The sequence below is a fragment of the Brassica rapa genome, chromosome A09, assembly GCF_000309985.2.
Source record: "Brassica rapa cultivar Chiifu-401-42 chromosome A09, CAAS_Brap_v3.01, whole genome shotgun sequence".
NCBI lineage: Eukaryota > Viridiplantae > Streptophyta > Magnoliopsida > Brassicales > Brassicaceae > Brassica > Brassica rapa.
The window spans coordinates 590,674-618,485 of NC_024803.2; the positions used below are offsets into that span (position 1 = coordinate 590,674).

Consider the following 27,812-nt stretch of genomic DNA (forward strand, 5'->3'; position numbering starts at 1 on the left):
GGTAGTTAGAATTTATTAATTCGGTTCTGTTTCGAGTCGGATTCGGTTCGGATTCGATCTAAAAAAGACCTAAAAATACAAAAAAAAATATCTAAAAATATTTATATATCCGAAAATATTCAAAATTTTATTCAAAATTTGTGTTTTTATTATATTAAAATGTGTATATATACTAAACTATGCGAGATACAACAATAATTCATTGTCTCCTAATGGTTGACCTCCATGTTCTCTAGACAAATAACCCGTCTTTGATTCCCACTTGATACATTTTATTTAATTTACATTATTAATTCGGGTATCTATCGAATTTCGGGTTTGGGTCAGGTCGGGTCCAAGATCCGCGGGTCCTCTGCAACAAGACCCGATAGAGTAATTTGATCGGGTCGGTTCCTATCCGAACCAGGTTTTTTCGGGTCGGTTTCAGATCGGGTCTTCGGTCTGGGTAAAATGCCCATACCTAGAGATAATTATGCTCTAATATAAATAATTAGAAACCCTCTCCCTCACCCAGAAGTTTTCATTTCTTAACTTATTTTTGTTTTTTTTTTCTTCTTATTAGCTCGTTTTTTTTTCTCAGATCATCGGCGGTGACGAGTCCGTCGGAGAGAACCAATCGGGTACTTGACTCAACAGAGACTAAGAGAAAGTTCATCAATATGAAGAACTCCCACGTGGAACTCGATCTCGACTCGTTTCTAGTATCCGACTCCGACTCCGAACCCGATTCGGATCCTTCCTCCGTTCCTCATCGTACAATCGACGAAATCCTCAACGCCTCCACCTCTTCATCTCCCTCCTCTTCTCCACCACCATCTCCGCCGTTACTCAGAGAGCAGCTTAACCGCCGGAATCAAAACGATCCGAGTCGCCGCCCTCAATCTGAATTACTTCGCGGATTCCCCAGCGTAACCGATCCGGCGCGGCGGAATCCGGCGCCGTCTACTTCATTGAGGCAGTTGCCGTTGCCGTCGCTGTTCGCGGGAGTGAGGTCCAATGTGAAGCCCGGCGCGGCGCTTGCGGCGGCTGTGGCTGCTTCCAGATTGGTGCCTACGCCGCACGCCGCTATCATCAAGTCGAGGAGAGCTAGTAGTGCCAGTAGCGAGTTGCTTTTGAGCGGCGCTGGAGAATCTAGTTCGAATCAAGATGAAGATGATCACGAAGTTTTATCATCAAATGGTGATTCTGCTGGAATTGAGAATCCTTCTTTTGATAGAGAATCTCGCTTAGAGGATGAGGATGATGGAGTTGTAGTTGCAAGTCAAGATAACGAAGCTAAAGTAATGGAAGTTCAAGCTAGTGATATTGATGATTATGAGAAAAACTCAAAGCCTGACTTAGTAACTTCCTCCTCTGGTGTTGATGTTGAAGAAGAAGTCTCTACAGAACAAGAGGGGATGGCCGCAACGGAAGCAGGAGATGCTGACGCAATGCTTGTAGCTCCTTCTGCGGAGTCTTTAGAGTCTCAAAATTTGAATGAAAATTCTGATGATGTTAAGGTAAGTAATGATGAGGAGTCAAGTGATGGCGATGTTAATAAGAATGATGCTAAAGAAGAGGAGGGAGGTGATGATGCTTTTATTCCTGATGATGGAAGCTCAGTGTCCGGCATTTCGGAGCTTGTAGAAGAGAGGATTGAGGAGATGGAAAAAGAGAGGATGAGTAAAAGGGAGAAGCTAAAGTCACGATCTTTTAGGAAGCAGCTTGTCTTGGCTGAAGAGTTTGAGAAGAAACAAGCATATACTGGTTTGCATTGGGAGGAAGGAGCTGCTGCTCAGCCAATGAGACTTGAGGGTGTTAAGATTGGTTCGACGAATCTAGGTTACTTTGATGTTGATACTAGCAATATCATCAGCCGAACGATTTCATCGCAGGCATTTAAGCGAGACCATGGTTCTCCTCAGGTTTTGGCTGTTCATTTGAATTTTATTGCGGTGGGTACGTCCAAGGGGGTCATCGTCGTTGTACCTAGTAAATATTCTTCTGATACTGCAGATCAGATGGAATCAAAGGTTGTCTACAATGTTACTTATGTCTATTTATAGGTTATGTGCTCAAATTATTTACATTTTTGTTTACAAAATTGTAGATGATTTGGCTTGGTTTACAAGGAGAAAGATCGCATTCTCCGGTTACCTCAGTTTGCTTCAATCAGCAAGGGGGACTCCTGCTAGCTGGGTATGGTGATGGACATGTTACAGTTTGGGACGTGCAGAGAGCGTCGGCAGCAAAAGTGATCACCGAACACACTGCACCAGTAGTATATGCGTTTTTTCTAGGCCGGGATTCTCAAGGCTCTCGCATATTCAAAGTAATTACAAGTGACAATAAGGGTGTTGTTTTCAAACATACTTTCTCCTGGACTCTGCTGTTGAATATGTATACAGTAAAAACGCAGGTAAATTTAGTTATTTTTTTTTGTAAACTCATGTTTGCTTATGATTTTGTGTCTGTTATAAACGGGTGTCTTGTTCAGCCTTACTGACTTTGATGAATGGGTTTGTACGCCTTGTTTTGGTTGCATCAGTGTCTTCTCGATGGACAAAAAAATGGAATGGTCCTATCGGCATCACCTCTTCCTGATGAATATTTTGGAAGCTCCTTGGCCTCTTCTAAGGCGGGTAACACTGCAACTCCATCCAGCAGTATAAGCAGCATGGTGGGGGGTGTTGTTGGGGTTGATTCAAGTTGGAAGCTCTTTAATGAGGATTCGTCAGCGGTGGAAGAAGGGGTTGTCGTATTTGTAACCTATCAAACTGTACTGGTGGTAAGGATTCCATATATATATTTTTCATATTCAATGTACCGATTACGCTTCTAAAAATGAGCCTCTTCTGTTTTGTACAGGTAAAGCTCATTCCAGATCTGGAGGTGTATGCACAACTTCCTAGGCCTGAAGGGGTTCGGGAGGGTTCCATGCCATACACGGCCTGGAAATGTTCAATGGGTAATCATGATTCTTCTCCCATTAAAACTGTGTACGTTGCTTATACTGACCTTGTTTAAATTTTTTGCAGAAAACTCTTCTAAGGAGGCTAAAGATAGGGTTTCGTTTCTTGCCATTGCCTGGGATCGTAGAGTTCAGGTTGCCAAGTTGGTAAAATCAAAATTAAAGGAATGTGCCAAATGGTCGCTTGACAGTGCTGCTATTGGTGTGGTTTGGCTGGACGATCAGGTTTGTATACGAATATAGATAAGTATCTAAGCAAATGCATATTCATGAGTTCTCTGTTTTTCTCTGCATACTCAGTTGCTGGTGATCCCAACTGTGACGGGCCATTTATATCTGTTCACAAGAGATGGTGTGGTAATTCACCAGACAAGCTTTTCTGTGGATGGTTCTTCAGGGAATGACCTGATTTCTTATCATACGTACTTTACAAACGTCTTTGGAAATCCTGAGAAAGCTTATCACAACTCTGTGGGTGTCAGAGGGGCTTCAGTATACATTCTCGGGACTGCACGTCTTGTTATCTCCAGACTTTTGCCATGGAAGGAGCGGGTTGATGTTTTAAGGAGAGGAGGTGACTGGATGGGTGCTTTTAACATGGCAATGTCACTTTTTAATGGGCAAGCTCATGGAGTTGTTGACCTCCCCAAAACTGTGGACGCCATAAGGGAAGCAATAGCACCCAGTTTAGCAGAGTTGCTACGTTCCTATGTAGATGAAGTATTTTCTTATATCACAATAGCATTTTCCAGTCAGATTGAAAAGAATGGAGTAACTAATGAGCCAAGCAGTGGAACCAATAATGTCAATTTAGAGATAGAAGAACAATACAATCGTGTTGGTGGTGTTGCCGTTGAATTCTGTGTTCATATTAACAGGATGGATTTGCTCTTCGATGAGATATTTTCCAGATTTGTGGCTGTACAACAAAGAGGTATATATTTCAGATATATATCCATCAACTCCCTTATTTGGTGCTACGTTTTATCAAGGAAGGGATTTAATACCATTCCAACTATTTAAATGTTTCAAATATGACTGAGACTAGTTACGTATAGGTTATCTTGTTCGGTTTCTTTCTTCTCTTAAATCCTTAAAGAGCTTTAGTCTACCGATCTTGGAATAGCTTATGTTGGTATCCCCTTTGTTTAGTGCCATTTTAATAATGCATAATGCATACACATACACATATATGTTTTGCTGCGTAACATGTATCTTTTCCGTTACTTTTTTTTTAAATTCTTACAGTAGTGCAGCATACACGTGCTTTGGAACCTGCTGTTCTTTTTGCGCACAAGTGTGATCTTGGTTTAACTGGTTGTTGACTATTAACTTCCTTGTGTCTAGATACATTTTTGGAGCTTTTGGAGCCTTATATTCTAAAGGATATGCTTGGATCGCTTCCTCCAGAGGTATCTTTTTGTGCAGTTATAAGTTATTTCCTCAAGAGTTTCGTGGTATTTGTTTTGTAATTTTTCTTTGTTTCATCTCAGATTATGCAAGCTCTGGTAGAACATTATAGTAGGAAAGGATGGCTACAAAGAATTGAGCAGTGTGTTCTTCACATGGATATTTCTTCCTTAGATTTCAATCAGGTCTTTGCAGACAATTCCACGTGTCCGTTTGGTCTTTTCTTCAATAAGTTGATGTAGTATTATGGTTGAATATTGATATTTTCCTCATTGGTACTTAGGTTGTCAGAATTTGCCGTGAGCATGGGCTTTATGGGGCCTTACTCTATCTTTTCAACAAAGGGTTGGATGATTTCAGGTCACCTCTGGAGGAGCTTTTGATTGTCTTCCGGAACAGTGAGAGACAAAGGTCTACAGCCATTGGGTATGTTATGTGAATTCGTTGCACTTTGTTCCGGCTGATAAAACTTATGTGCAAACTGAACTTGAGCATAAGGTCTACAGCCATTGCATATATGCATATATCTAATTGCAATATTTTCTGTATAACGCAACATAATTGGTTACATAAACGAAGGTATAGTGTGCAGCATTATTACTGACGAGTCTTTTTTTCCATCTGTTTCTTATTCAGGTACCGAATGCTTGTTTATCTAAAGTACTGCTTTCTTGGTTTGGCTTTTCCACCAGGTAGGATTCTACTATGGTTTCACTGAATGTTTTGATCTGCAATTGACTTAGTATATTATCCGGTGATAACCTATTAAATTATATAGTCATTTTCCTCTCACAAACATGATCTTATTTTGGGTTTTATCTGCAGGGCATGGAACCCTGGTTCCTACGCGCTTACCATCCCTTAGGACTGAGTTGATTCAGTTTCTACTGGAGAAATCAAACTCCCACGAATCTAGTAGATGTGTATCATCTCCACGGATTTACTTGAACCTCTACCATCTGCTAGAGTTGGATACTGAAGCCACTTTAGATGTCCTAAGATATGCATTTGCAGAAAGTGAAATGGTAGATCATGAGACCCTTTTGCTGGAGTCTGGTGAAGTAAGTTTCGAGTCCAAGACCGATGGCAGTATCCCGGAAGATAGATGTAACGATATGTTGATCCAGAATGTGATAGAGGCCCTAGTTCATATTATTGATGGGGGCTTTAGTCAACTTGATGAATCTGGGGATCCAGATGATTCAAAATCAGATAAAAAGTGGCCCTCTAAGGAAGATACGAGTCATCTATTTGAGTTTGTTGCATATTATGCAGCACGTGGAAGAGCTAGTATTCCCAAGAGCGTATTGGCACAGATTTTAGACTACTTAACATCAGATCACATTCTTCCGACTTATAACATGTCTCCTAAAATGAGAGAGAACCAATTTCTAAACCTTCTGCAAGCCGTACCGGTGACTGATTGGGATGTAGCTTATGTATCTCAGCTTTGTGAGAAGGCACATTTTTATCAGGTATCCTTTTGGTAGACTTACGATGCTCACTCTGCAATATTCTCCTTAATCTCTGTTTATGGTCTTTAATTTTCAGGTCTGTGGCTATATTCATACTATTGGTCGACGGTACGTTGCTGCTTTAGAAAGCTACATGAAAGAGGAAGAGGAACCCATACATTCGTTTTGCTATGTGAACAAGATGCTTTCGCAGTTGAATGGGAATGAATTCACAGCTTTTCAATCTGCAGTAATTGATAGGATTCCTGAGCTCCTTGAATTGAGCAGGTAACTAACTATAGGTGGATTTATTCTTCTATTGATTAGGTATAGTGGACTCGGATAATATTTGAATGTCTGGCTTTTTTGCAGAGAGGGAACATTCTTCCTGATCATTGATAATCTGAAAGACAACATCACACGCATTCAAGAGCAGCTCCATTCTCATCCAAGAAGCATGTTCCTTTATCTCAAGACTGTCATCGAGGTTTACTTGTCTGGGAGTCTTGATTTTTCTCGTCTAAGAAAACATGAAGCGGTGGACAGTTTGGGTGAAAACACTAGAAGGAATATACCCAAAGAGGCTGAGCTTTATTTGGAAGGACTTAATGGCTTTCCCAAATTCATTCAAGATAATCCAGTCAATGTGACTGATGACATGATTGAGCTTTACTTGGAGGTATAGCACTTATGAAAACCATTTCAATTGAATCTCTCTCTGCTGTCTCGATTTTACCTTATCAAATGCATTACTTAAATCTTAATGGTAACTATCTAATAGATATAAGTTCTCTTGGAAGTCTGCCTTGTGGAAACTTTTTTTTTCTTTTTTGCTTTGTGACTAACTACAGAAGCCAGTGAGCACTTGTTAGGTCTGCCAAAGTATCCTTTACCTCTTTAATTGTGATTTTGAAAATGTTTTCAAATATTCTGCAGAATTTGCATGATTGTAATTTCTTTGCTAATATTTCAACGTATATTTGTTTGGTTTATATTACCTTTCCTGGCAAAGTGATATGCTTGCGAGCTCACAGCTTGTTCTTGATTGCTCTTTTTTATATGTGTCCTTGGGATTATTTGGAATCATCCCACTGTTTCAGTGCTTATGATTCTTTGTTTAATTCTTACAGCTATTATGCAAGTATGAACCGAAGTCAGTCTTGAGATTCCTCGAAACGTTTGACAACTACAGGGTGGAACACTGTCTACGCCTCTGCCAGAAATATGGAATTGCAGATGCAGCAGCATTTCTCTTGGAGAGGGTCGGTGATGCAGCAAGTGCTTTGTCACTTACACTCTCTGGACTCAGTGAAAATTTTGTCGCGCTTGAAAACGCAGTGGCTTGCCTAATATCAGAACTAAAGTTGGGTGCTAGCGAAGTAGCCACCTTGGAACAATCCAACAGCGCTCTAGAGTTGAAGGAGGTCCGTACATTTATTAACAGTAATAAAATTCGCTCTCTGTTTCGCTGTCTGATGCTGTTTCTAATCCTTCAGGTAAATGACATACAAGGTGTTCTGCAAGCCTGTATAGGATTGTGCCAACGCAACACTCCTCGCCTTAATCCTGAAGAGTCAGAGATTCTTTGGTTTCGCTTTCTTGACACGTAAGCCTGATCATACATCTGATAATACTCACTCTCTTCATATATGCATTTAAAATCATGTTGGAGTTAACTAGCCTGTAGCGAGCACTACTAGCTATTTATTGAGGCATATGATGATCGTAGTTTCGCCCCCTTCATGCTCCACGCAGTTTCTCAGAGCCTTTGATGGATTCATATCGGGAACCAAGGACTGTCGATGAAATAAACAAAGGCACTTCCAGCGTTAAATCATTGGAACTGTGTGTAGATGAAGCAGTTGACACAATCAAGTGGAGGATTCCGCGATCTAATGTCGCCGGTACACATATCCTGAGGAAGCTCATGTCTCAGTTTATCAAAGAGATTGTTGAAGGAATGATAGGATACGTTCGTCTTCCAACAATCATGTCAAAACTTCTTTCTGACAACGGTACTCAAGAGTTTGGTGATTTCAAGCTTACAATACTGGGAATGCTTGGAACATATGGCTTCGAGCGGAGAATACTGGTATGTGTGTACAATCTCTTAGTTGGTTGATCTCTCTTCAGATGTTTTATTAAAACTATTTTTTGGACAGGATACTGCAAAGTCTTTAATCGAAGAGGATACATTCTACACCATGAGTTTACTCAAGAAAGGTGCTTCTCAAGGTTACGCACCCAGAAGTTTGCTTTGCTGTATATGCAATTGTCCTCTCACCAAGACGTTCTCTACTCTTCGTGTACGTGTTTTCAACTGTGGCCACGCAACGCATCTGCAATGTGAAGTGTCGGAGAGTGAAACATCTTCATCAGGTTGTCCTGTTTGTATGACCAAGAAGACCACACAGAGTTCATCAAAAGGTAAATCATTCTACTTAGACTATGGACTGATAAGCACAGTTTCTTCAAACACCGGCACTTCACAACGCGCTTCGCCTTACTCTTATGAGAATGAAATGATCGATCATTCTCATAGCCAGCAAATATCACGAGTAAGCAACCTCTCCATAAATAGATGTTTTGTTATAACTCAAAAATAATAATAATGCATAACAGTAGACCTTATTGTTATCGTTTAACGCTGCAGTTTGAAATGCTAACCAAGCTACAGAAAGATCAGAGACTGGTACAGATAGAAAGCTTGCCTCGATTAAAGCTGTCACCTCCTGCTGTGTACCACGAGAAAGTGAGCAGAGTCTCGGGTTTTACACCGGGAGAGAGCAGCGGTAAAGACTCGAAACCATCCCAAAGTGGACTGATGAGTAAGAAAACGAAAGCAAAAGGATCTATCTTTCGGCCAAGACTTGGTAAGTCTTTTGCTTTTGTAGACCAGTAAGAGTATGGTAAATGGGACTATGATTGACATTGATGTTATGTTTTACGACTGTGTTAAGCTTTTGGAAAGGAGAAGACGAGCAGAAGATAAGGAAGTTTTTGACCAATTTGATATCTGAAACCGGTGCGGCCTAGTCACAGCAAACTTGATTGGCATGAAGGACACGAGAGTTGTTATGTGGTGAGACTTTTTTGTTCTGTTGTGTAATTAGAAGAAAACATTTAGTGGAAGGTAACTTTATTTGACTTCTTGATGTATTGTATAGTAGTTACCAAAAGAGTAATAAAATTTACAAGATACTGATGTTTATAACTAGTTGTTGGACCAGTTGTTCAGCAAAAGTAGTGCGATCTTGGTGAACCAATGAATTACAGTAAGCCGTTGGGTCTTCTTGCACGTTATGTGAGCTCATCATTACATGATATGCATAGTTTCTTGTTACTTGAGATCTTTATGGCAAGAACAATAATTAGATATAAAAATGGTTTTGAAGCCGACGCTCAAGAAACATCAATGATAGAACCTTGCTTCCTCGTAATATACAAAACCGTGGAAGTCATGAGATCCCGAGCCAAGCCAATCCGAATATACAAAACAAAAAACTAGTGTTTTAGTTTACCATCGCAACACTTCGAATAAAAAGTTATGCTAATTCTAAATATTTTCTCAATGATAGAACCTTGCTTTCTCGTAACATAAATTGATTTTTTTAACCACATAAATTGATTTTGACGTAAGAAAGAAGTAGCTGATAGATTATTTAGGCTAATCTTTCGCTTTACCTTTAGCTTTTTTGGAAAATAAAGTTACTTTTAGAAGTTAATTTTCTTATTAATCAATAATGACATTTATATGTTTTAATACAAGTTAATCATAACCATAATACAAAAAAAATATAGAAATGAAAATACTAAAACATAATTCATAAACTAAAACATAAAAACTCATTAACTAAAATATTCTAAGCAAACTACAATGCGGTGTCTGGTGGTTTAGTGGTAGACGGACTTTGGAATTACTAAGCAATCTGGATTCAAAAATACCACACTACACTTCATCCCGTGACCACGCGAATATGAGCTTATTTTAGGGTACATTTGAATACCCGGAGTGAGAATCTATCATTACGCTGCACCACTTTTTTGGAGATTATTCAGGACTTTTTCATAGACACGGAATACTATAAAGTTAAAATATACATATATATATATATATATATATATATTCTAAGCAACCCTAACCATTGTGAATTTTTATTTGTGTTTGACGCATTTTTGATGAAATTTTATTCATCCTGGTCACACAATATGCAGTGTTTTTCAGTGTGCTGCCTTCTTATATAGGGTGTGTATTATATAAGTATCTTTAAATCGGGAAACTAAGTTCAAGAATTTGATCACCATTTTCGGTTTCAACTAAGGATTCTTAAGTGAGATGAATCATTTCAGGTTCAAATGACGAGAACTTGGTCATCCTCCAAGTGATTTTGTTATCTCAATTAAGCTAAACCATTCAGCTGTTCCAGAGTCAGCAAATTCAATCCTATGAAAGCGTGACACCACGAGTAAAACAATAAATAGTCATTACAAGACATGACATGAGCCAAGTGAATGCTATTCTCATGTCTATGTATCGTGAATTAAACGCTACTGAGAGATTCAAGATTGATAAGCCTTATACATCGCATGTTTAGGGAATATATCTAGTTTCGACAGCCGACCCTATCCTGAAACCATATGCATAAAATAAATTCCACATTTTTTTATACGTGTGCTTAATATATAGAAAATATGGAATGTAAAAAAAGAGAAATATATATTATTGATCATGCAGATCCTCATAGGAAGATTTGGCATCATGCAGTTAGATAGTGATTTAATATATAAAGGGTAAGAATCAAACTTTGTCAATTGGTTTTGGAGAAGACTTGTCAACAGTTTCATGAGCTTTGTAACAAGACCAGAGATAGACGATCCTTTTAGCAAACGATCGATTGATTTAGGTTCTTATATTTTTGTAATTTTAGGGTTTTTTGATAGAGGAATATATTTAATACTCTTTAACTGAATTTATATATACATAATATTTTTTTTTCATAAAAGATGTTATGAAATGAATAACAGGTAGAGAAAATGGTATTGTATTATATGAGAATTGACATATCACGAATTATAATAACAAAAGAATTATAATAAAGAAAAATAATTAATAATATTGTAATTTTATAATATTCATATTATCCATATTTTTGTATTTAATTGACATTGTTAATTTCTCTGTTTGTTTTGGTTTTATCCACGTTTGGATAAATGGGTAAAATAATGAACTTTTTTTTTTGAAACACTGGGTAAAATAATGAACGTATTCACCATTATAAAGCTTAGCATAAAATACATCAATTAGTTCCCAGTTAATAAATATGTCTTTTCCTTGAATCAGATATCATTGTTTAGAGTTGAAGGATTCAAGTTGATGCCAGGAAATATCTGAAGTCTTTTTTAAGAAAACCACCAGGAGAACTTTGATTATAAAATGAAGAAATAGAAGAAACTGATACACACCATATATATTAGTGTCTTTTACACACTATATATACATGTTTTATCAATTATCCATATTCTTAAACTAAGTTTGGACTAACAATAAATTTATCCCGAAGAATAACTGACCGTATATAGTTTACATGAAAAAATAAAACGTTTCTGGTTCTAGTTTCCTTTGCTAGGACATCGGCGTGAACATTTAGCTCTGGGAACGTTACACACCATATATATAGCTCTTCGTATCTTTGATAGCTGGAAGTTCTCCAAAAGTATATTCTCCGGATCTTATTCATTACATTATATCACTTATTGGTATAGTAGTTCACAACATGACTTATAAAAGACAAGACGCTGCCGAGTTAGCAATATGTAGCCACAGAAACGACTTCAAAATCAACTCCCACGTACAGCTTATCATTCACCAGATAAGGTTCAACAAGTTTCGTCAGACACATGAAGTCTGCAAAGCCCTTAGATGTCTCCAACCAACCCGAACCTAAAAACAAAGAGCATTATACATAATAATCTTTTTTCAAGAATTATATAAAATAGTATTTAAAATTGAAAAAAAAAATCAAGAAACATCCATACATGTTTTCTCAACATGATTGCGGTTAACTTGATCCAATACCCTCAGCTTAAATTTTGCGTAAGTCTCTGTCTTCGACGCATTGTTTATGAACCCTTCACCTAACAGATATACAGAAAATGATTCGTCTTTTTCCTCCTCAAACCCTCTTGGATGAACTTGAATTCTCCTGATCAAGAACTCACACACAACATGCAACATCTTCAGTACGATATACATTTTTTTATATTTATAATTTGTGTAAAGAAAGTGAAATAAAAAAAGAAGATAAGAACTGATCACCATTTCCTGTTTCCAACGACAAATTCATGAGAATGATGAGCCTTCTCAGGGTCGAAAGATGAGAACCTGGTCATCATCCAAGTGACTTTGTTGTTGAGAGGCTTCTCAATTAAGCTAAAACATTCAGCAGTTCCGGATTCGGCAGGTTCAATCCCATGAAGCTTGACACCACACATACAACTGTCTCCAATAAGGTACCCGTTCCTCTCAAGATCAACAAGAGATATTAGTTTTGGATTCCCCTTGCCAGTCGGTTTTGGATGGATACCGAATTCTCTGTGGCCTGCAACACAACACATCAACATATATATCGACCCTAGATAAAATATACACAAAATATATGTATAGGTACTATAGAGAAAGAGAGACCAGAAGATTCCCATTTTTGCTCTAGTTGACTGACGACAAAGAGTTCATATTCGATCTTTACATTTACCGAAGCTTGGCTCATTAAGAAGATAGAGACATAATGACCACTTGCATTCTTACGCCCATTTGGAAACACACGAAGTGTCCTGGTTTCATATCAACTCAAGAAAGGTTAAAATGTCTTCTTTTTAAAAAAAAATGAGAAAGAAAGCTCACCATTTGTGACCACCGAGATCGAAAACAGATGAATTGACCTTTTCGAGTTGGTACTTTTTGAACAACGAGAAGTTGTCTATCTTGAACAAATGACTTGTTCTGTGACGTGATTTGAACACTCTCACCATTTCTGTGAAGAAAAGATTAGATTAAAACTTGGAACTAAAGAGCATGCACAATGGGCATATACCCAAAAAGTATTTCACATTTTTTATTAATACTATTTGATAATATGATTAAGTTTTAATTTCAGAAAATAATGAACCATTATTAAAGTGACACATGACAACAAAAAATTTCGTATTTTTTCTTACAAGAGAAAAAAATATTTATTTACCTTCAATGGGTATTGGTCGCGACATTGTAGCGCAGCTGCAAATGATATGGAACTGATTCTTCAGTGAAGCCTTATAATTATATCTGAGGATGCAAGTCTATTACTATTAGCTATATTTATAGGCATTACAAGATGCCATATCATATTTTCTTATGTTACCATTGTAGTCCCACTCCCAACAATTATATCGAATCTAATTAACTAAAACAGTATCGTGGATAACACGCTACAGTGAGATTCGATACTATAAGAACCATGCATGTTCATACATCTTTTGGGCATATATAAGAGCATGATTAATGAAATTTTTAGAGTTGATTCTTATTTAATAACCGGTTCTTAATTTTTTTACTTAAAAGTTAAGAGATGGTTTTTTATATTCCGCTGATAATTTCAACCTTAAAAACCTTCGTTAATATATATTCACGTTGAATTATCTATTCATTTTTCTCAAGGTTTTGTTTATTTTATTCGTTTGTTGGCGCGTTTTACTGTTTTTACTGCTTTGAATTATTCAACAGATGGGCTAGTTGATAAGAATCTTATGGTGTCTTATGATATATTCACGTGGAAGTATCTTTGTTTTCTTTCTGATCAAAGACTTTCATTGGAATTATCTATTCACGTGGAAGTATCTCTTCTTCCATTTTTTCTTATGTCGGTTCGATATAAGCGTGATCTCTCTTATAGACTATAGTAGAGTGTATACGTTCGGTCAATTTATTTTTACCGATAGAATTTTGGGGTTAATAAATACTCTATTAGAAGGAGGTAACGATGGAGTCTTTATCTTATAGTCTTTTTTTTCTCTTCCTATGTCATCTCTAGAAAATCAGTTTTAAATTTACAATGAAGCATCACTAAGGAAGTTATATCAAATTTCAACAGGGTAAAATCATATAGATCAAATTAGAATTTTTCAGTTCATTTTCACTAAATTTGTTTCGCTTTGGATTTAGTTATGTTTTCATTCAATTTAAATATATGTAGAAAAACAATCAATATATAAACTTATAAACTTTTGTTACCTTTAAACATAATGCACCACAATTAGTAAAATATATTTGTATATATATATTGTAATTAAGTAAATAGCTATATATGTAGACATTACGGGACCAGAGCCAAGTGAATGTTATTCGCATCTCTGTATCGTGAATTATAAATCGCTACTTTAGAGAACATATCAAGAATTTCGACAACCGGCCTTATCCTGAAACCATGCGATAAAAGATTCCACATTTATACGTGTGCTTAAATCTTATAGAAAAGAGAATAGTAAAAAAAAAAAAAAAACTATTGAGATCATGCATGTTCTCAAAACTGGCCATGAACTAAAATCTCGTTTCAGTTCTTGAAACATCAATTTATACACTAAATTTTATATTTGAGTTCATAATTAATACCTTGGATCACACAAAAAAAATTACTAACATGTAGTATAAGGATTTATGAACAAAATTATTTTCTTAGACATCTAATTACATAAGGCCAGGTCTAGAAATCTTCATCTTATGGAATTTTGTAAAATAGCCAATTATTTTCCTGTGTAAAAAATACAACCCAAAGCGAAATAACCAAACCAAAATTTGTTGTTCCTTGAGTTTCATAGTTAATTAAATCACCAAGTATCAGAGAAGTTTAAGAATGTACTCACATCCATATTTTTCAAAGCAGTTACTCACAAATACCACCCAAGAACAACCTAGCACCAAGGTTTAGCTCTCTAATCTTCTGTGGAAAATCTTCATGGTAATCATTTCCCAACAGGCTACCGGCATTGCTCACAGAACTGTATGTTTGAAGTTGAAATGGCTCTCCTCAGACATCTCTAGAACACCTAGAGCAGATCGTCCATCGTTAAGAGTGTCTTGTACATGCTCATCCACATAACATCAGGGTTACAACCTTTTAACTTCATCCTGCATAGAAGCTTATAAGTCTCTTTAAGCTGTGTCTTCCTACGTAACAACGTGTGTAAACTCAACCTATTGGGCAGGAAACCTTTATTCAACATATAACCATTATGTTGTCCTTTCCTGCAAAACCCAGTAAGGAAACGGAAGGTTCCCATCCACTATGTAGAGATTATGTAGGCTCAGTGGACTATATATTTAAGCCCAGTAAGGAAACAGAAGGTCCCATCCACTCTATGACTTGTCATTGTCGGTGACTCAGTGTCGGTGCGGTATCTCGGTTGTTGTGTTCACATAGCAGATTCTTCGACGAGGTTATTAATTACTCTTGGAACCTTACTAATACATAAGAAAACTATACAAATTAACATTAATCACAATACTAAAAGCCAAATATGCTGAGATATTAAGTTATCCACATCATCAAAAATAATCAACCAATCAGAACTCATTATTTTGCCATGTCACCTTGGCCAAGCTAAGCCCATGTCCACGAAATATTCTTTCTTACTTGCTTCTTCGTCCCTTCCGTTTCACCGATTCCTTTTCTGACAATCAGATAAAATCAGAAGCATAACAAAGAGATGACCATGACTCATCGACATGAACAAATTAAGCATCATCAAGAATGGACATAAACCAAGAATCACAAAAAGCGACAAAAGAGAGAGATTTACCGAGGGATATTTGAGAAGACGACGACGAGGAGGACGACGCGGAGGAAGAAGAGGAGGAGGAGGATGAAGAGGAGACAGCGAGAGGAGATAACAGAGAAATCACGAGGCACCAGAAGATCACAAGCGAAGGATGGTGATGATGATCGATTTGGACCTGTTTTTGGTTGTCCTTAATGCTCTACACTAGGATTAGGCCACTTAATCTCTTTGCTGCAGTCAGAAAATGGAAATTGTGGGTTCATGCCATGTATATACAGAGTTTGGGTGATGTTGATGATTCTGATTCTGATTTGATTTGTGTTTTAATTGATAAAGACAGTTGCTTGCTCTTCTATGAATCTGTCCGTAGTTGTCTTATTTACTATGCTACACTAGGGCTAGGCTACTAAATCTCTACGCGTCTATAAGTCATTGATTGAAGTATTCCCAAGGACCATAGATTCCGGTGCAGTTGTATTGATAGCTGCAAGAGCCTCCAAATTCGAAAACCAAGATGCCATTGATGCTTCCATTGTAGGGATGTTGGGTGATCCAAAAGAGGTAATTTGAATTGATTTAGTTAACTCTGTATATTGAAAACCAAGGTAAGAAAAAAATAGATTAATAATTGTCTTACATTTGTTTGTTGTTTTGTAATTTAGTTTTGAGTTTTGAACTAGAGTGATAGTGATCAGCAGGAGGAGGAAGAAGAAGCGAGTGAAGAACAGAAACCAGTATACAAACGATTGATCACTATCCATGCTGGGAAACCAAAGGGATCGGTGAAAGAAGAGATGAAAGTTGCGGTTGATAAAGTGAGACGTTTGAGTTTAAGCGAGCAAGAACTTGACAGGACATGTTCATCCAACAGCCAAGATGTTGTAAGGTTTACACAGAGGAATTTGCTTAGGATATACCCGAAAAGGACAAGAATTAACTCATCAAACTACAAACCCCTTATTGGCTGGACTCATGGAGCACAAATGATTGCATTCAATATGCAGGTAACAAATTAAAGGGTTAACTATGGATACCTTGGATCTTACGCTACCTTTTTGGCATCGGTTTAGGCCTGACCCTATATGTGTGTAACAATTTATTTGTGATTATAGGGATATGGGAAATCTCTGTGGATGATGCACGGCATGTTTAGAGCCAATGGAGGCTGCAGGTATGTAAAGAAACCTAACTTCTTGATGAAAAAAGGGTTTCATGAGGAAGTCTTTGACCCTAGGAAGAAACTTCCTGTGAAAGAAACGTTAAAGGCAAGTCAACAACAATTTAACAATACTATAAAGGATGTCACAAATTTTTTAAATGCCATACCATTTTGATGTGGTTTATTAATAGGTGAAAGTGTATATGGGAGATGGATGGCGTCTAGACTTCAGTCACACTCATTTCGACGCATATTCTCCTCCTGATTTCTACACTAAGGTATTAATATCAATTTAACCAAATAGGGTCTTTCTAACATTCTTTCAAAACGTTACAAGATTGTGGATTTGTGATATTTTGTAGATGTTCATAGTGGGTGTACCAGCAGATAATGCAAAGAGGAAGACAAAAATTATTGAAGACAAATGACATCCAATATGGGATGAGGAGTTCAGCTTCCCATTAATAGTTCCAGAGCTTGCTTTGCTTAGGATTGAAGTCAGAGAGTATGATATGTCTGAAAAGGATGATTTTGGAGGACAAACATGCTTGCCTGTTTCAGAGCTAAGACCGGGGTGATCTGTTCCTTTGTATGATAAGAAGGGTGAGAAAATGAAATCAGTACGGCTTCTTATGCGTTTCATCTTTGAATGATTTGGTTTAATAGGAGTGGATGTGTTTGAGAGAGAGAGTTTGGACCATTTTGAGAAAACCTTTTGAGGTATTGTATAATAGGAGTGGATCTTTGCTCTGATATCCAATAGTGTTTAGCATCTATCATATTAAAAAATATATATATATAATTTATAATTTTTTCCAATATATAAAATCTAAATGTAAGATGATCCAGAAAAATTTACACGGAAACTGGAACAAAAGTATGTTAAGGAAGTCCAAAAATCAGAATTTAGAAATTTACCCACCACAGTAACATATGTTCAAAAATGTAGTAGAAAATATTTTCAATAAATTTTATATTGAAAACCGAAAACGACACTTATTTTGAAACAAAAATTCTACTCTAGAACGACAAGTAATTTGAAACGGAGGGAGCATAGAAAGAACACAAGTATTATTACATCTTAGCAAAGTCAATTTTCCTGAATTACATGCATGCATACCCTGGTAAAATTGTAGAAAAACTCAACAGAAGCAATATAAATTTTCATATTTAGCTCATTCAGTAATTTGGATATATGAACCTTTTTTCACACACTGATAGAATATCTGGTTGTCCTTTCCGGTGATCTCTAATAACAACTGGTGGTTGAAGACACTGGTTGCGGGGAAAGTTAACAGTAAAGATGGAATATCTGGTTATCCTTTTCGGTGATCATTGTAACTTGAGAAGGGAGATAAATATATTCACTCGAAGTCCCTGAGTTTCCAAAACTGTGAGGAAAAATCTAATCTTAGCTGATAAATTTGGCTTCTTCCGATTAACAGCTATGGACAGCAAACGTATGAATTGCACCTGCATTACACTTGCTTGACGAGGTCATTGGGACAGAATCAAGTGACAAACTTATAATTGTCGACATTATTCTTATTAGTTATTAACTTATATTTATTATTCTTTTCTTTTGAAAATTTGTATCATGTTCCATACTAATAAGTTGTAAAAGGGTTTCTTCTGAATATTTACGTTCATTAGTCGTATAAACATGTTTTGGCAGCTAACAAACGCTCATGAAAGGAGGAAAATGAAATCTAATGGAATTTTATTATTTTTTCTTAATCTTTTGTTTCAAATATGTTTTGCTCCATGTTAACAAAAGTATTTGACATAAGAACATATTCATATAATTTTTTATAACCAAATAATAAATTATCGAAAGTTAAAAATGCATGTTGATTGATTTTAACGTTAAAACAAAGTTTGAACTATACATTAATTTAACCATATTTTCTTATAAAAACCTCAAGTAAAAGAGAAAAGACTAACAAAACTTTAAATAAGAATTAGTTTACTTTTTTTATAAACTTGATTACCAGTTTATATGTCTTTTTTATTTTGAAAAATAAGAACAGTGAATTTTAATAATTTCTAATTTGTAGTCACTAAAAACAACACAAAAGTACAATAATATCTAATAATTTATATAGCATTATCAGTCTAAGTATAAAATATATAAACTCAAATATAATTTTTTAACTAACCTAAATTTAATTAAAATATATAGGAAAAAACCCGGGCTATGCCCGGGAAAATCTCTAGTACAAGTAATAATATTACACGAAAATCTCTTAGTACAAGTACATTATTATTTTCAAACATTAAAATAATTATTCATTTACAACCATCAGATCCATCACGTGAACATTTGCGCCGAGATTTTGGACTCTTTCAAAAGTACAGCTCTATCATTATTATATTTATCAAAATAATCATAATATATATACTCCATCTTTTCCTTTAAAATTTATGTTTTAAAATTTTTACATTTTTTAATAAAACATATTAAAATTTATCTATAAATATATAATTTTTTTGTAATTTTATATTTTTATATTTTTAAATTAATAAAATTTTAAAAAATATAATTAATATTTTTAAACTGCACATCTTTTATTATTATTTGACAAAATTACATTAAAAATATAAAATATATATTATTTTTAAAACAAAATTTTTCTCTATAATATAGATTTTCAGGAGCGGAATGAGTATATACTAACCAGATCAAAATTTACTGCTGATTTACGAAAAAAATAGCCTCTAAAAAGCAATAGGAACACATAATTACAACGCCAAACTTTCTAAGTTAATAAACAATTAATAAAATGTACTCTATAATAAGTGTGATTAGTGTTAGTTAAACAACAAACAAAACAAAAAAGACAAAAGCCTGCAGCTACTTAAACTTCTTCTCTTGCTTCTTATCTTCACTCTTCACTACCAAACACTAAACACTCTGGTTCTCGTAGTCGTATATAACCATACCTACACATAATACACACATAGATATGGGAGAAGGAGAAGCAAAAGCTGAGCAAGCAGCCAAAGCAGACCACAAGAATGCTCCCTCCGCTTCTTCCACGCCTGAATCTTACTCCAAAGACAGCGAAGGAGGAGGCGGCGGAGGTGGAGGAGATGCTCTCCGCGCAATCTGCGGCGCCGTCTTCACCATCCTCGTCCTACTAGGAATCATCGCTTTGATCCTCTGGCTCGTCTACCGTCCACACAAGCCACGCCTCACCGTCGTCGGAGCCGCCATCTACGACCTCAACTTCACGACGCCGCCGTTGATCTCAACCTCCGTTCAGTTCTCAGTCATGGCCCGTAACCCGAACCGGAGAGTCTCCATCCGCTACGACAAGCTCTCCATGTACGTCACGTACAGGGATCAGATCATAACGCCGCCGCTTCCTCTTCCGCCGCTTCGTATGGGACATAAGTCTACGGTGGTGATAGCTCCGGTGTTGGGCGGCGACGGGATACCGGTCTCGCCGGAAGTGGCTAACGGGCTGAAGAGTGATGAAGCGAACGGTGCGGTCATGATGAGAGTGGTGGTTTTGGGGAGGCTACGTTGGAAAGCTGGTGCGATTAAGACCGGACGGTATGGATTTTATGCCACGTGTGATGTGTGGATGAGATTTGATCGATCTTCTAATGGTCAAGTTCCTCTTCTAGCTCCTTCGACTTGTAAAGTTGATGTCTAGTTTTTAATTTTATTTTGTAGTAATATTTTTTTGTAAACCTTTGTGTTAAAAAAATGAAAAGATAAGTTTAAAAGTTAAATGTAATTTTGTAAGCTTTGATCTTCTGTTGAGAATAAATTCAGATATTATTTGACAAAAAAAAAATTCAGATATTATAGAATACATTCTAATCTATGATATTTATTTATTTATCGCTGGATCTGTGGATATAATAAGTTACAGATTATTGTAGGTAGTAGTGTATCTTACATGGCATGTGGCGTAGACATAAACTGATAACATAACAGGGGATCCCAACATAACAGCTCATTGTGTTGTCTCAAGAGTCAAGACATATGGCCTCTTCATGCAATATCCATCGCAACACGATCCATATTTTCTGTTCTTGTTTGACTTATAATATACTCCCTCTGTTTTTTATAGATCCATTTTTTTAAAGAAAATTTGTTTCAAAAAGATACATTTTTTACATTTTCAAGACATTAACTAATGAAAAATTATACTTTTCAAAAAATACAATTATGTTTAATAAAATTTCATTGGTTAAAAGTTATTGAGAATAGTTGATTAAGAAAAACAATATATTGAAAAATACAATTTTAAATGTTTTCTTAATAAATGTGAAAAAACTATAACATGGATTTTTTTTGGAACGAAGAGAATATTTCGAAGACCTTGAGTATACTATAGTGAATAATTGTTAATATTTCTGTTTATAATTATCAAGTTTGAAAGTTTGTATCATTATAATTAAGTTCTCATTTGAATATTAAATTATGTGGTATGATTTATTGTTGTGATAAATATTTGAACTTAATTAAAATCTAAAATAGAGGCTATTTAATATTATATAATTTATCTTATATAATGGATATATTTAAATTGATGTTTATGACTATGCATTTGCGATTATGTATGACGCTTCTTTTTGTTTTTGGCAAAACTCTATATATGAGTTATTTCGCACGAGCATGATTTATTCCATAAAAAAATATTATAGCTGATTAAATGATTAAAAGGTAGGCTATTTAAATATTAAATAATAAAACGAACCAGTACAAAATAAATGTACAAGAAATTTTTAATTTTATCACAAGTTTAATATCACTTTTTTAGATTTTACCTTTAAAATAACTATATTCATGATTACTTTAAAATCTGTGATAAAATATTAAATTAATTTTGAACAACAAAACATCAAATTAAATTTTCTGGATTATTTATAAATGTTATAATAATAATTTTAATTTTTTTATAGAAGTTTATGATTCAACCATCTCTTAAATACTAAACCAACAATAATCATTAAACTATAGATATAATTTTATGTAATTTTGATTGAGTATATTTTGAAATTAATATCTAATTTTATTTTAGCAATTTCTTATGAATTAAATGAACATATTATCCAGCTTTAAGCCTTTAACTCTAATAACTAGATAGTTGTATTTTATATAAAATAAATTATAAATTCAACTATATAGGCATTTAAAAGAATATAAATTATTCAGTATATTAGTGCAAATCATCAGTGACATCCGACACATTAAAGGGCAACGCCTAGTAGCTCCCTTTTTAAGAGTTAGGCTTTGACCGGTCCGAAAATGTTGGGCCATAACATCTTATATATTAAAAGAGAAGTCATAATCTTGACTTATGTACGATTTTTTTAAAAATAGACCTAATAAACCTATTACTAGAAAGTCATGTTACATTTAATTTCTAATCTTATCATTATTATATATCTAAATAACTCAACTTTCTAGATTATAAGAACTAAATAATGTCTGTTACATTATAGGAACTAAATAATTATCAAAAAATTTCAAGCAAAAATATGTAATCTTGAAACAACCAATTCAATAAAAAAAATATACAATAAAATTATTATGTTTTAAAAAGTAATAGACACACCTCATAATATTATACTAATATACACCAATGTAGAATTGAAAACAAAATATTTATATAAAAATAAATGAAAATAAACATCCGGTTGCACGGATCGAGATCTAGTAATTCAATTAAATCTTTTGTATATTTAGAAGCCATCACATATATTTTTTGATCCTCATTGCTCTGTTTTTTCATAACAAAAGTAGTAGGGCACCTCTGAGGTCATGGGCTATTACACTGAAGTTGGGTCTAAATTTAACGAAAGCCCAAAGTACAATTATTTGAGTGTGTTTTCTTTTGCTTACATGTACTGAATTCTGTATTGGGTCGCTAATTATTTTAAACTCGGGTCATCTCTGGAAAGAAGTTATTGTTGGAAAGAAGGTATTATATTGTTGCTGTGAGGAGCCTATAGCAAAGACTTCGCAACAAGAAGACATCCATGGTTGAGGAGAGCAAATGTTCTTCCTTATGTTTTAAATAGATGTATTAAAAGTGTTTATATAATGCTTATTATTTTATTTTATTTTCAACTATTTAATGCTCATTTTATCTTCTATTGTTTGTATATATAGTTATATAACCAGGTTTTCTGGTATCCAAGGATTAGTAGTTAATTTGAAAAGAAGACAATTAATACCTCATCAGACCATATAATTTATTAGTTTACATTTTATTTTCAATTCGTTTTGACTTCAGAATAAGTAACCACCTGTCTCTTAGATTTGTCAACTACCTGTCTATTACAAGCATGCTTCAGTCTTTATATTCCAATTTCCAAGCAAATAGAAGTTTTAAGATTTGTAATTTTCTTTAAAATATGTGATTTTCCGATAGTGATGTTATATTTATATACAAATTGCGTTCTCCTTTAGTGGATACATAAGCCATCACATTATCTTCTGAGAAAAAGGAAGTCCATCATTTTCGAAGAAATGAAATTCGTCATATAGTTTTTACCTGAAAGAAATAAAAGCTTTATCTAACTTTATCTTTTCCATTGCTTTTCCAAAAGAACGAAAAAGCCAACATATTTCTTTAGCAAAGAAATCGTAAAGAGAAGAAAAAATGAAAAGCAAGAACAGACATATTTAGATCTTATTATGACAAATTAATGGGCTAAAATAACAATAACAAATAGTATTGCGAACTTAAGCTTTATCAATCCACTATTACGTAACTAAATGAAGCTGTTTCAACCATTGTTATAGTATCGCTGTAAAGAAAACAAAGAGAAGGGTGACGTTTAAGAGTTTAAGACAAAATACAATCAGGAAAAAACATAGCTCGGTTCGGAGTCTCTTTGGTCTTTTGCTTAACTTCTTTTGGTCAGTAATGACGTTTCGAAATGTCGTTTGAAGATAATTACTGTAAATCAGTTAATGTATATTTTTGCGTGGTAAGAGATTCTACGATCGAATATAAAATTAATAGGTATAAATGGTTACTGTTTTGGATCAAACTGACTTTTCTAAATGAAGACGAAAAAAGTATTGTCAGTGTGCGCTCGCCGCTCGAACGTGTTAGCAGAAAAATTGTAACCAAGACCCTCAGGCAAAGTACGATCATGCATGGTTACAAACTTACAATAAGCGACAAATATTCGCAGGCATCATCGCCTGCGTCAATGTCAAATATCCATTCACGCAAATGAGTGGGGCGCTAAAGAGAACTAAATATATTTTTCTTTGGATAATGAAACATAATAATAATAATTTTAAAAAATCTTATATTATTCGAAAACAGTTACAAAATTTCTATATATACCGGTTTCTTCCTTCAATCAATCATGCATACTCAAAACCACTTAAAGAGGAAGAGCGAGGTAAGAAAAGAAAACAAAGAGTAGAGAGAGTTATTGATTATATTTTATAAGTAATTATTTTGCAGTTGGTTAATTATGGGTTATTGCGATGGTAAGTGGACGCCGGTAATTATTATGATTACGATAAACTCAGCGCTAGGCTTAGGTAATGCTCTGGTCAAAAAGGTACTCGATGGTGGTGTTAATCATATGGTTATAGCAACATACCGGCTCGCTATTTCTACCTTATTTTTGGCACCAATCGCATTTTTCTGGGAACGGTAAGGATATGAAACTCATTGAGTTTGTTCTTAATATTTTCTAATTATTCTTTTAAAAATGTTGTTTATTTGTTTATTAGGACAACAAGACCGAAACTTACGCTCAACATCTTGGTTCAGCTTTTCTTCAGTGCTCTTGTTGGGTTCGTTTTCCTTTTAATTTGAGTCGAGAACTCCTAATATACAGTTGTAGGAATAATTAGAAAATAATATTATATATATAATAGGCTAACACACTGAAAATAAAAAAAAATAGAGTACTTTTGGAATTTCTTGTTACAGTTTTTAAGTTTAAAGAATTGGGATTTACGATTTATATTTCAAAATTTATATTTTAAAATTCACACTCTTTGTGTTACCCCAAAATCGACTGTTTTACTAATTTGAAAGAATGCCAAAAAAAAAAAATACAAAACTATTTTTTTTTTAATCAAATTTTCGATTATTTCATAACTTTTCGTCGTAACCTAAGTCTAGTTACGATTTAAATGTTTTTTTGTATTTTAGGGCAAGTTTGACTCAGTATTTCTTCCTACTGGGGCTATCGTACACATCGGCTACGATAGCATGTGCTTTTATTAGTATGTCACCTGCGGTTACGTTCGTTTTATCTTTAGTATTCAGGTAAATTTTTTTTCTATATTAATACTAAATGCAATATGGTTTCCCTCATAACCTAACAAATTTAATTTAACACTTATCTTTTTGTTTTGGGCGTAGGGTAGAGAAGCTAAACATGAAAAGCAAAGCAGGTATGGGGATGGTGATGGGCACTTTGATATGCATTGGAGGAGCCTTATTACTAACAATGTACAAAGGTGTTCCCTTGACAAAATTTCACAAACTAGAATCCCATCTATTGACGAACCATAACCCCGCATTGAAACCCGAGAACTGGATCGTCGGATGCGTGCTTCTCTTCGCGGGTAGTAGCTGTTTCGGGTCGTGGATGCTAATACAATCCAAAGTGAACGACAAATACCCTTGTCAATACTCAAGTACCGTCGTATTATCTTTCTTCGGCACCATTCAATGCGCCCTTTTAAGCCTCATCAAATCTAGAGATATCACGGCTTGGATCCTCACAGATAAACTGGATATCATGACCATTGTTTATGCAGTAAGTTTTTATATATAACGATGGTTTTTTTGTATATTTGACAGTATAGCTTTGTTCTGATTAATTGCAAGTCAAGTTTTAGTAAAATATATGTTGAACTTGGATAGTGACACAAATGGTCGTTAATGTAGTAAACAAAGATAGTGGTACAAATATAATTGTTTGTGATTGCCGATTGGTAACTACTAAACGGTGCATGCATATACCTTTACGGATGCAGTAAGATATATATTACCAATCAAATCAATATATGAATGTATATATCACAATCACATTGTACTATAGGGAGCAGTAGCACAAGGAATATGTACAGTGGGAACATCTTGGTGCATCAGAAAGAGAGGACCTATCTTTACTTCAGTTTTCACTCCGGTGGGGCTTATCTTCGCAACTCTATTTGATTTCTCGATCCTTCATCGTCAAGTTTGCATTGGAAGGTACGGTCGAATTACACACACACACACACATATATATATATATATATATAATATTTTGTATGCATGTATTTGAACGTGGACTTAATTTGATATGTGTAGTGTTATCGGATCTGGGATTGTAATCTTCGGACTATACATATTTTTGTTGGGAAAGGTAAGGCAAATGGAGGAAGAGTGTGCAAAGAAGTTGCCTTCTCATTTTGGTCAAGAAGAAAGCCAAGATGATGAACACTACAAAAAGGGTCATCTTATGGTTGTTCCAATGACTCCTTGATATATATATATATATATATATATATGCTCAGACCTCTCCTTTTGTTCTTCACTCTATACAATATGTTGAAAGTAATAATTTCAAGCATAAAAGCCAACCAAGGCTATTATCAATTTGGTACAGAACTTTCCTCTTTGATTCTATTTAATCTGCATACCTGCTGCATCCATAAATAGTGAGCCCATCCACAAGTGAACTACATGGACGTAGTAGTCCAACTGGTCAACAAGCTGCATCTTCTTTATTGCTTGTGTATCTATCTTTTATTGTATCCACAAGTTTAAGTTTATTTTAAAATATTTATACATTGATGTGTGTTGGTTTAGATTATTTGCATACCCCATCTATGTACGATATTATGATTCTAGTTGTTATGCTATTATGTATTTTAAATTTACTTTATTAATTAGTTAACTGTATTATATATGAATTAATCCCATTTGTTTTTTGGGTAAATTCTTCAGAATTTAACGACTTCTAAATGTTTAAGAATTATTTATGTATGTTTATAAATCTAAGCACACCCTCTAAAATATTAAACCTTAAAATGACGATTATACTCAAAACCTAAATGTCAAGATATTTTTAATTAAATGAACTTTTTAATTTTGGATTTTCATTTGTGGTATTTCAAGTAAGTTCTTTCTTTCTGTATTTTTCTAATTATTTTCTTTTAAAAAGCATTTTAGAGCGTCCTTTTACTGATTAAATAAATAAAAATGGAACATGAAAAGAAAATATGTGACAATATTTATATGAGAGACCGTGATATTATTGGAGAATTTTTCTTCATACGTGTCACATTTTCTATTTTCTATTATCTATGGTTAATATTTTTTAATACTAAAACTTTCTGGTGAAAAACTTACGGTTGGTTTTATTCAATGTTTTTAAAACTCAGATTGGAGGGTGAACCGAATAATTATTTGGATCATTGTTTAATATAGTTCGACCGGATCAAACTTGATTCAATAAGCTAGTTTAATATATTTTTAGTGTATAAATTTAAAAGTAATGCTAGTAAATGATACATAATTAAAATATAAATTAGTTTAAAACATAAAACATTATAAACTAGTTTTATGTTTATATCGATAGTTTATAAATTTTTGATAATTATAGTGATTTTCATCAGTTTAATAACTTTGAGATCTAATCCGGCTATGTAACCAGTTTATGGTCGAACCAATTATTAGCTCCAACTTGGTTGTAACTGGTTCATAGTCGAACCCAGTCCAACCATTGGATCGGTCCATTTTTAAAAATATTGGCTTTATTGTTACCACCAGCAGCCGCAAATAGTGGATAGTAATAATTTTTGGTGTTTACATTGTAAATCGTTTTACACTAATCCAGACCTCTTAAAATGAAAAATTGATTTGAATCATTTGCGGCTGCGGATGATTGTGAAATAATGGAAATAATATTTTTAAATATATATAAATATAAATATAAATATAAAAAATATTTAATATTTTAAAAAATTGAGATAATATACTAATTTATATTTTATATTTTATTTGAATTATAAAAAATAAATGTATTTTTTAGACAC

The 27,812-nt window shown here is 34.4% G+C and overlaps 4 protein-coding genes and 1 pseudogene across 5 annotated transcripts; 4 read left to right on the top strand and 1 right to left on the bottom strand.

Annotated features, from left to right (window-relative positions):
* The first annotated feature begins 464 nt into the window (after window positions 1–464).
* LOC103836844 (vacuolar protein sorting-associated protein 8 homolog) lies at window positions 465–9,031 on the top strand. Its single transcript, XM_009113137.3, has 19 exons — window positions 465–2,012; window positions 2,090–2,398; window positions 2,528–2,767; window positions 2,848–2,947; window positions 3,018–3,175; window positions 3,251–3,884; window positions 4,298–4,362; window positions 4,444–4,545; window positions 4,644–4,786; window positions 4,997–5,052; window positions 5,186–5,835; window positions 5,912–6,102; window positions 6,187–6,493; window positions 6,945–7,238; window positions 7,311–7,420; window positions 7,570–7,906; window positions 7,977–8,372; window positions 8,468–8,687; window positions 8,775–9,031. Exons 1-19 carry the CDS (start codon window positions 660–662, stop codon window positions 8,804–8,806), a joined length of 5,697 nt encoding a protein of 1,898 aa, XP_009111385.1. The 5' UTR covers window positions 465–659; the 3' UTR covers window positions 8,807–9,031.
* Window positions 9,032–11,219: 2,188 nt separating this feature from the next.
* LOC103836843 lies at window positions 11,220–13,208 on the bottom strand. The gene is made up of 6 exons (XM_009113136.3): window positions 13,053–13,208; window positions 12,716–12,845; window positions 12,500–12,645; window positions 12,131–12,413; window positions 11,851–12,017; window positions 11,220–11,755 (listed from the first exon to the last, which is right to left on the bottom strand). Exons 1-6 carry the CDS (start codon window positions 13,075–13,077, stop codon window positions 11,619–11,621), a joined length of 888 nt encoding a protein of 295 aa, XP_009111384.1. The 5' UTR covers window positions 13,078–13,208; the 3' UTR covers window positions 11,220–11,618.
* Window positions 13,209–13,449: 241 nt separating this feature from the next.
* On the top strand, window positions 13,450–18,531 carry LOC117128501 (annotated as a pseudogene).
* Window positions 18,532–19,591: 1,060 nt separating this feature from the next.
* LOC103836841 (NDR1/HIN1-like protein 12) lies at window positions 19,592–20,578 on the top strand. The gene has a single exon (XM_009113135.3). The coding sequence runs from the start codon at window positions 19,750–19,752 to the stop codon at window positions 20,443–20,445; it is 696 nt and encodes a 231-aa protein (XP_009111383.1). The 5' UTR covers window positions 19,592–19,749; the 3' UTR covers window positions 20,446–20,578.
* A 1,926-nt stretch (window positions 20,579–22,504) lies between these two features.
* LOC103836840 (WAT1-related protein At4g01440) lies at window positions 22,505–26,666 on the top strand. 2 transcript variants are annotated; one of them, XM_009113134.3, is made up of 6 exons: window positions 22,509–24,426; window positions 24,507–24,569; window positions 24,934–25,050; window positions 25,147–25,546; window positions 25,832–25,983; window positions 26,083–26,666. In XM_009113134.3, exons 1-6 carry the CDS (start codon window positions 24,242–24,244, stop codon window positions 26,255–26,257), a joined length of 1,092 nt encoding a protein of 363 aa, XP_009111382.1. In that variant the 5' UTR covers window positions 22,509–24,241; the 3' UTR covers window positions 26,258–26,666. The 2 variants fall into 2 exon arrangements, with proteins under 2 accessions (XP_033136902.1, XP_009111382.1); XM_033281011.1 differs by lacking the exon at window positions 24,934–25,050 and having other exon boundaries at window positions 22,505–24,426.
* The last annotated feature ends 1,146 nt before the right edge of the window (window positions 26,667–27,812 follow it).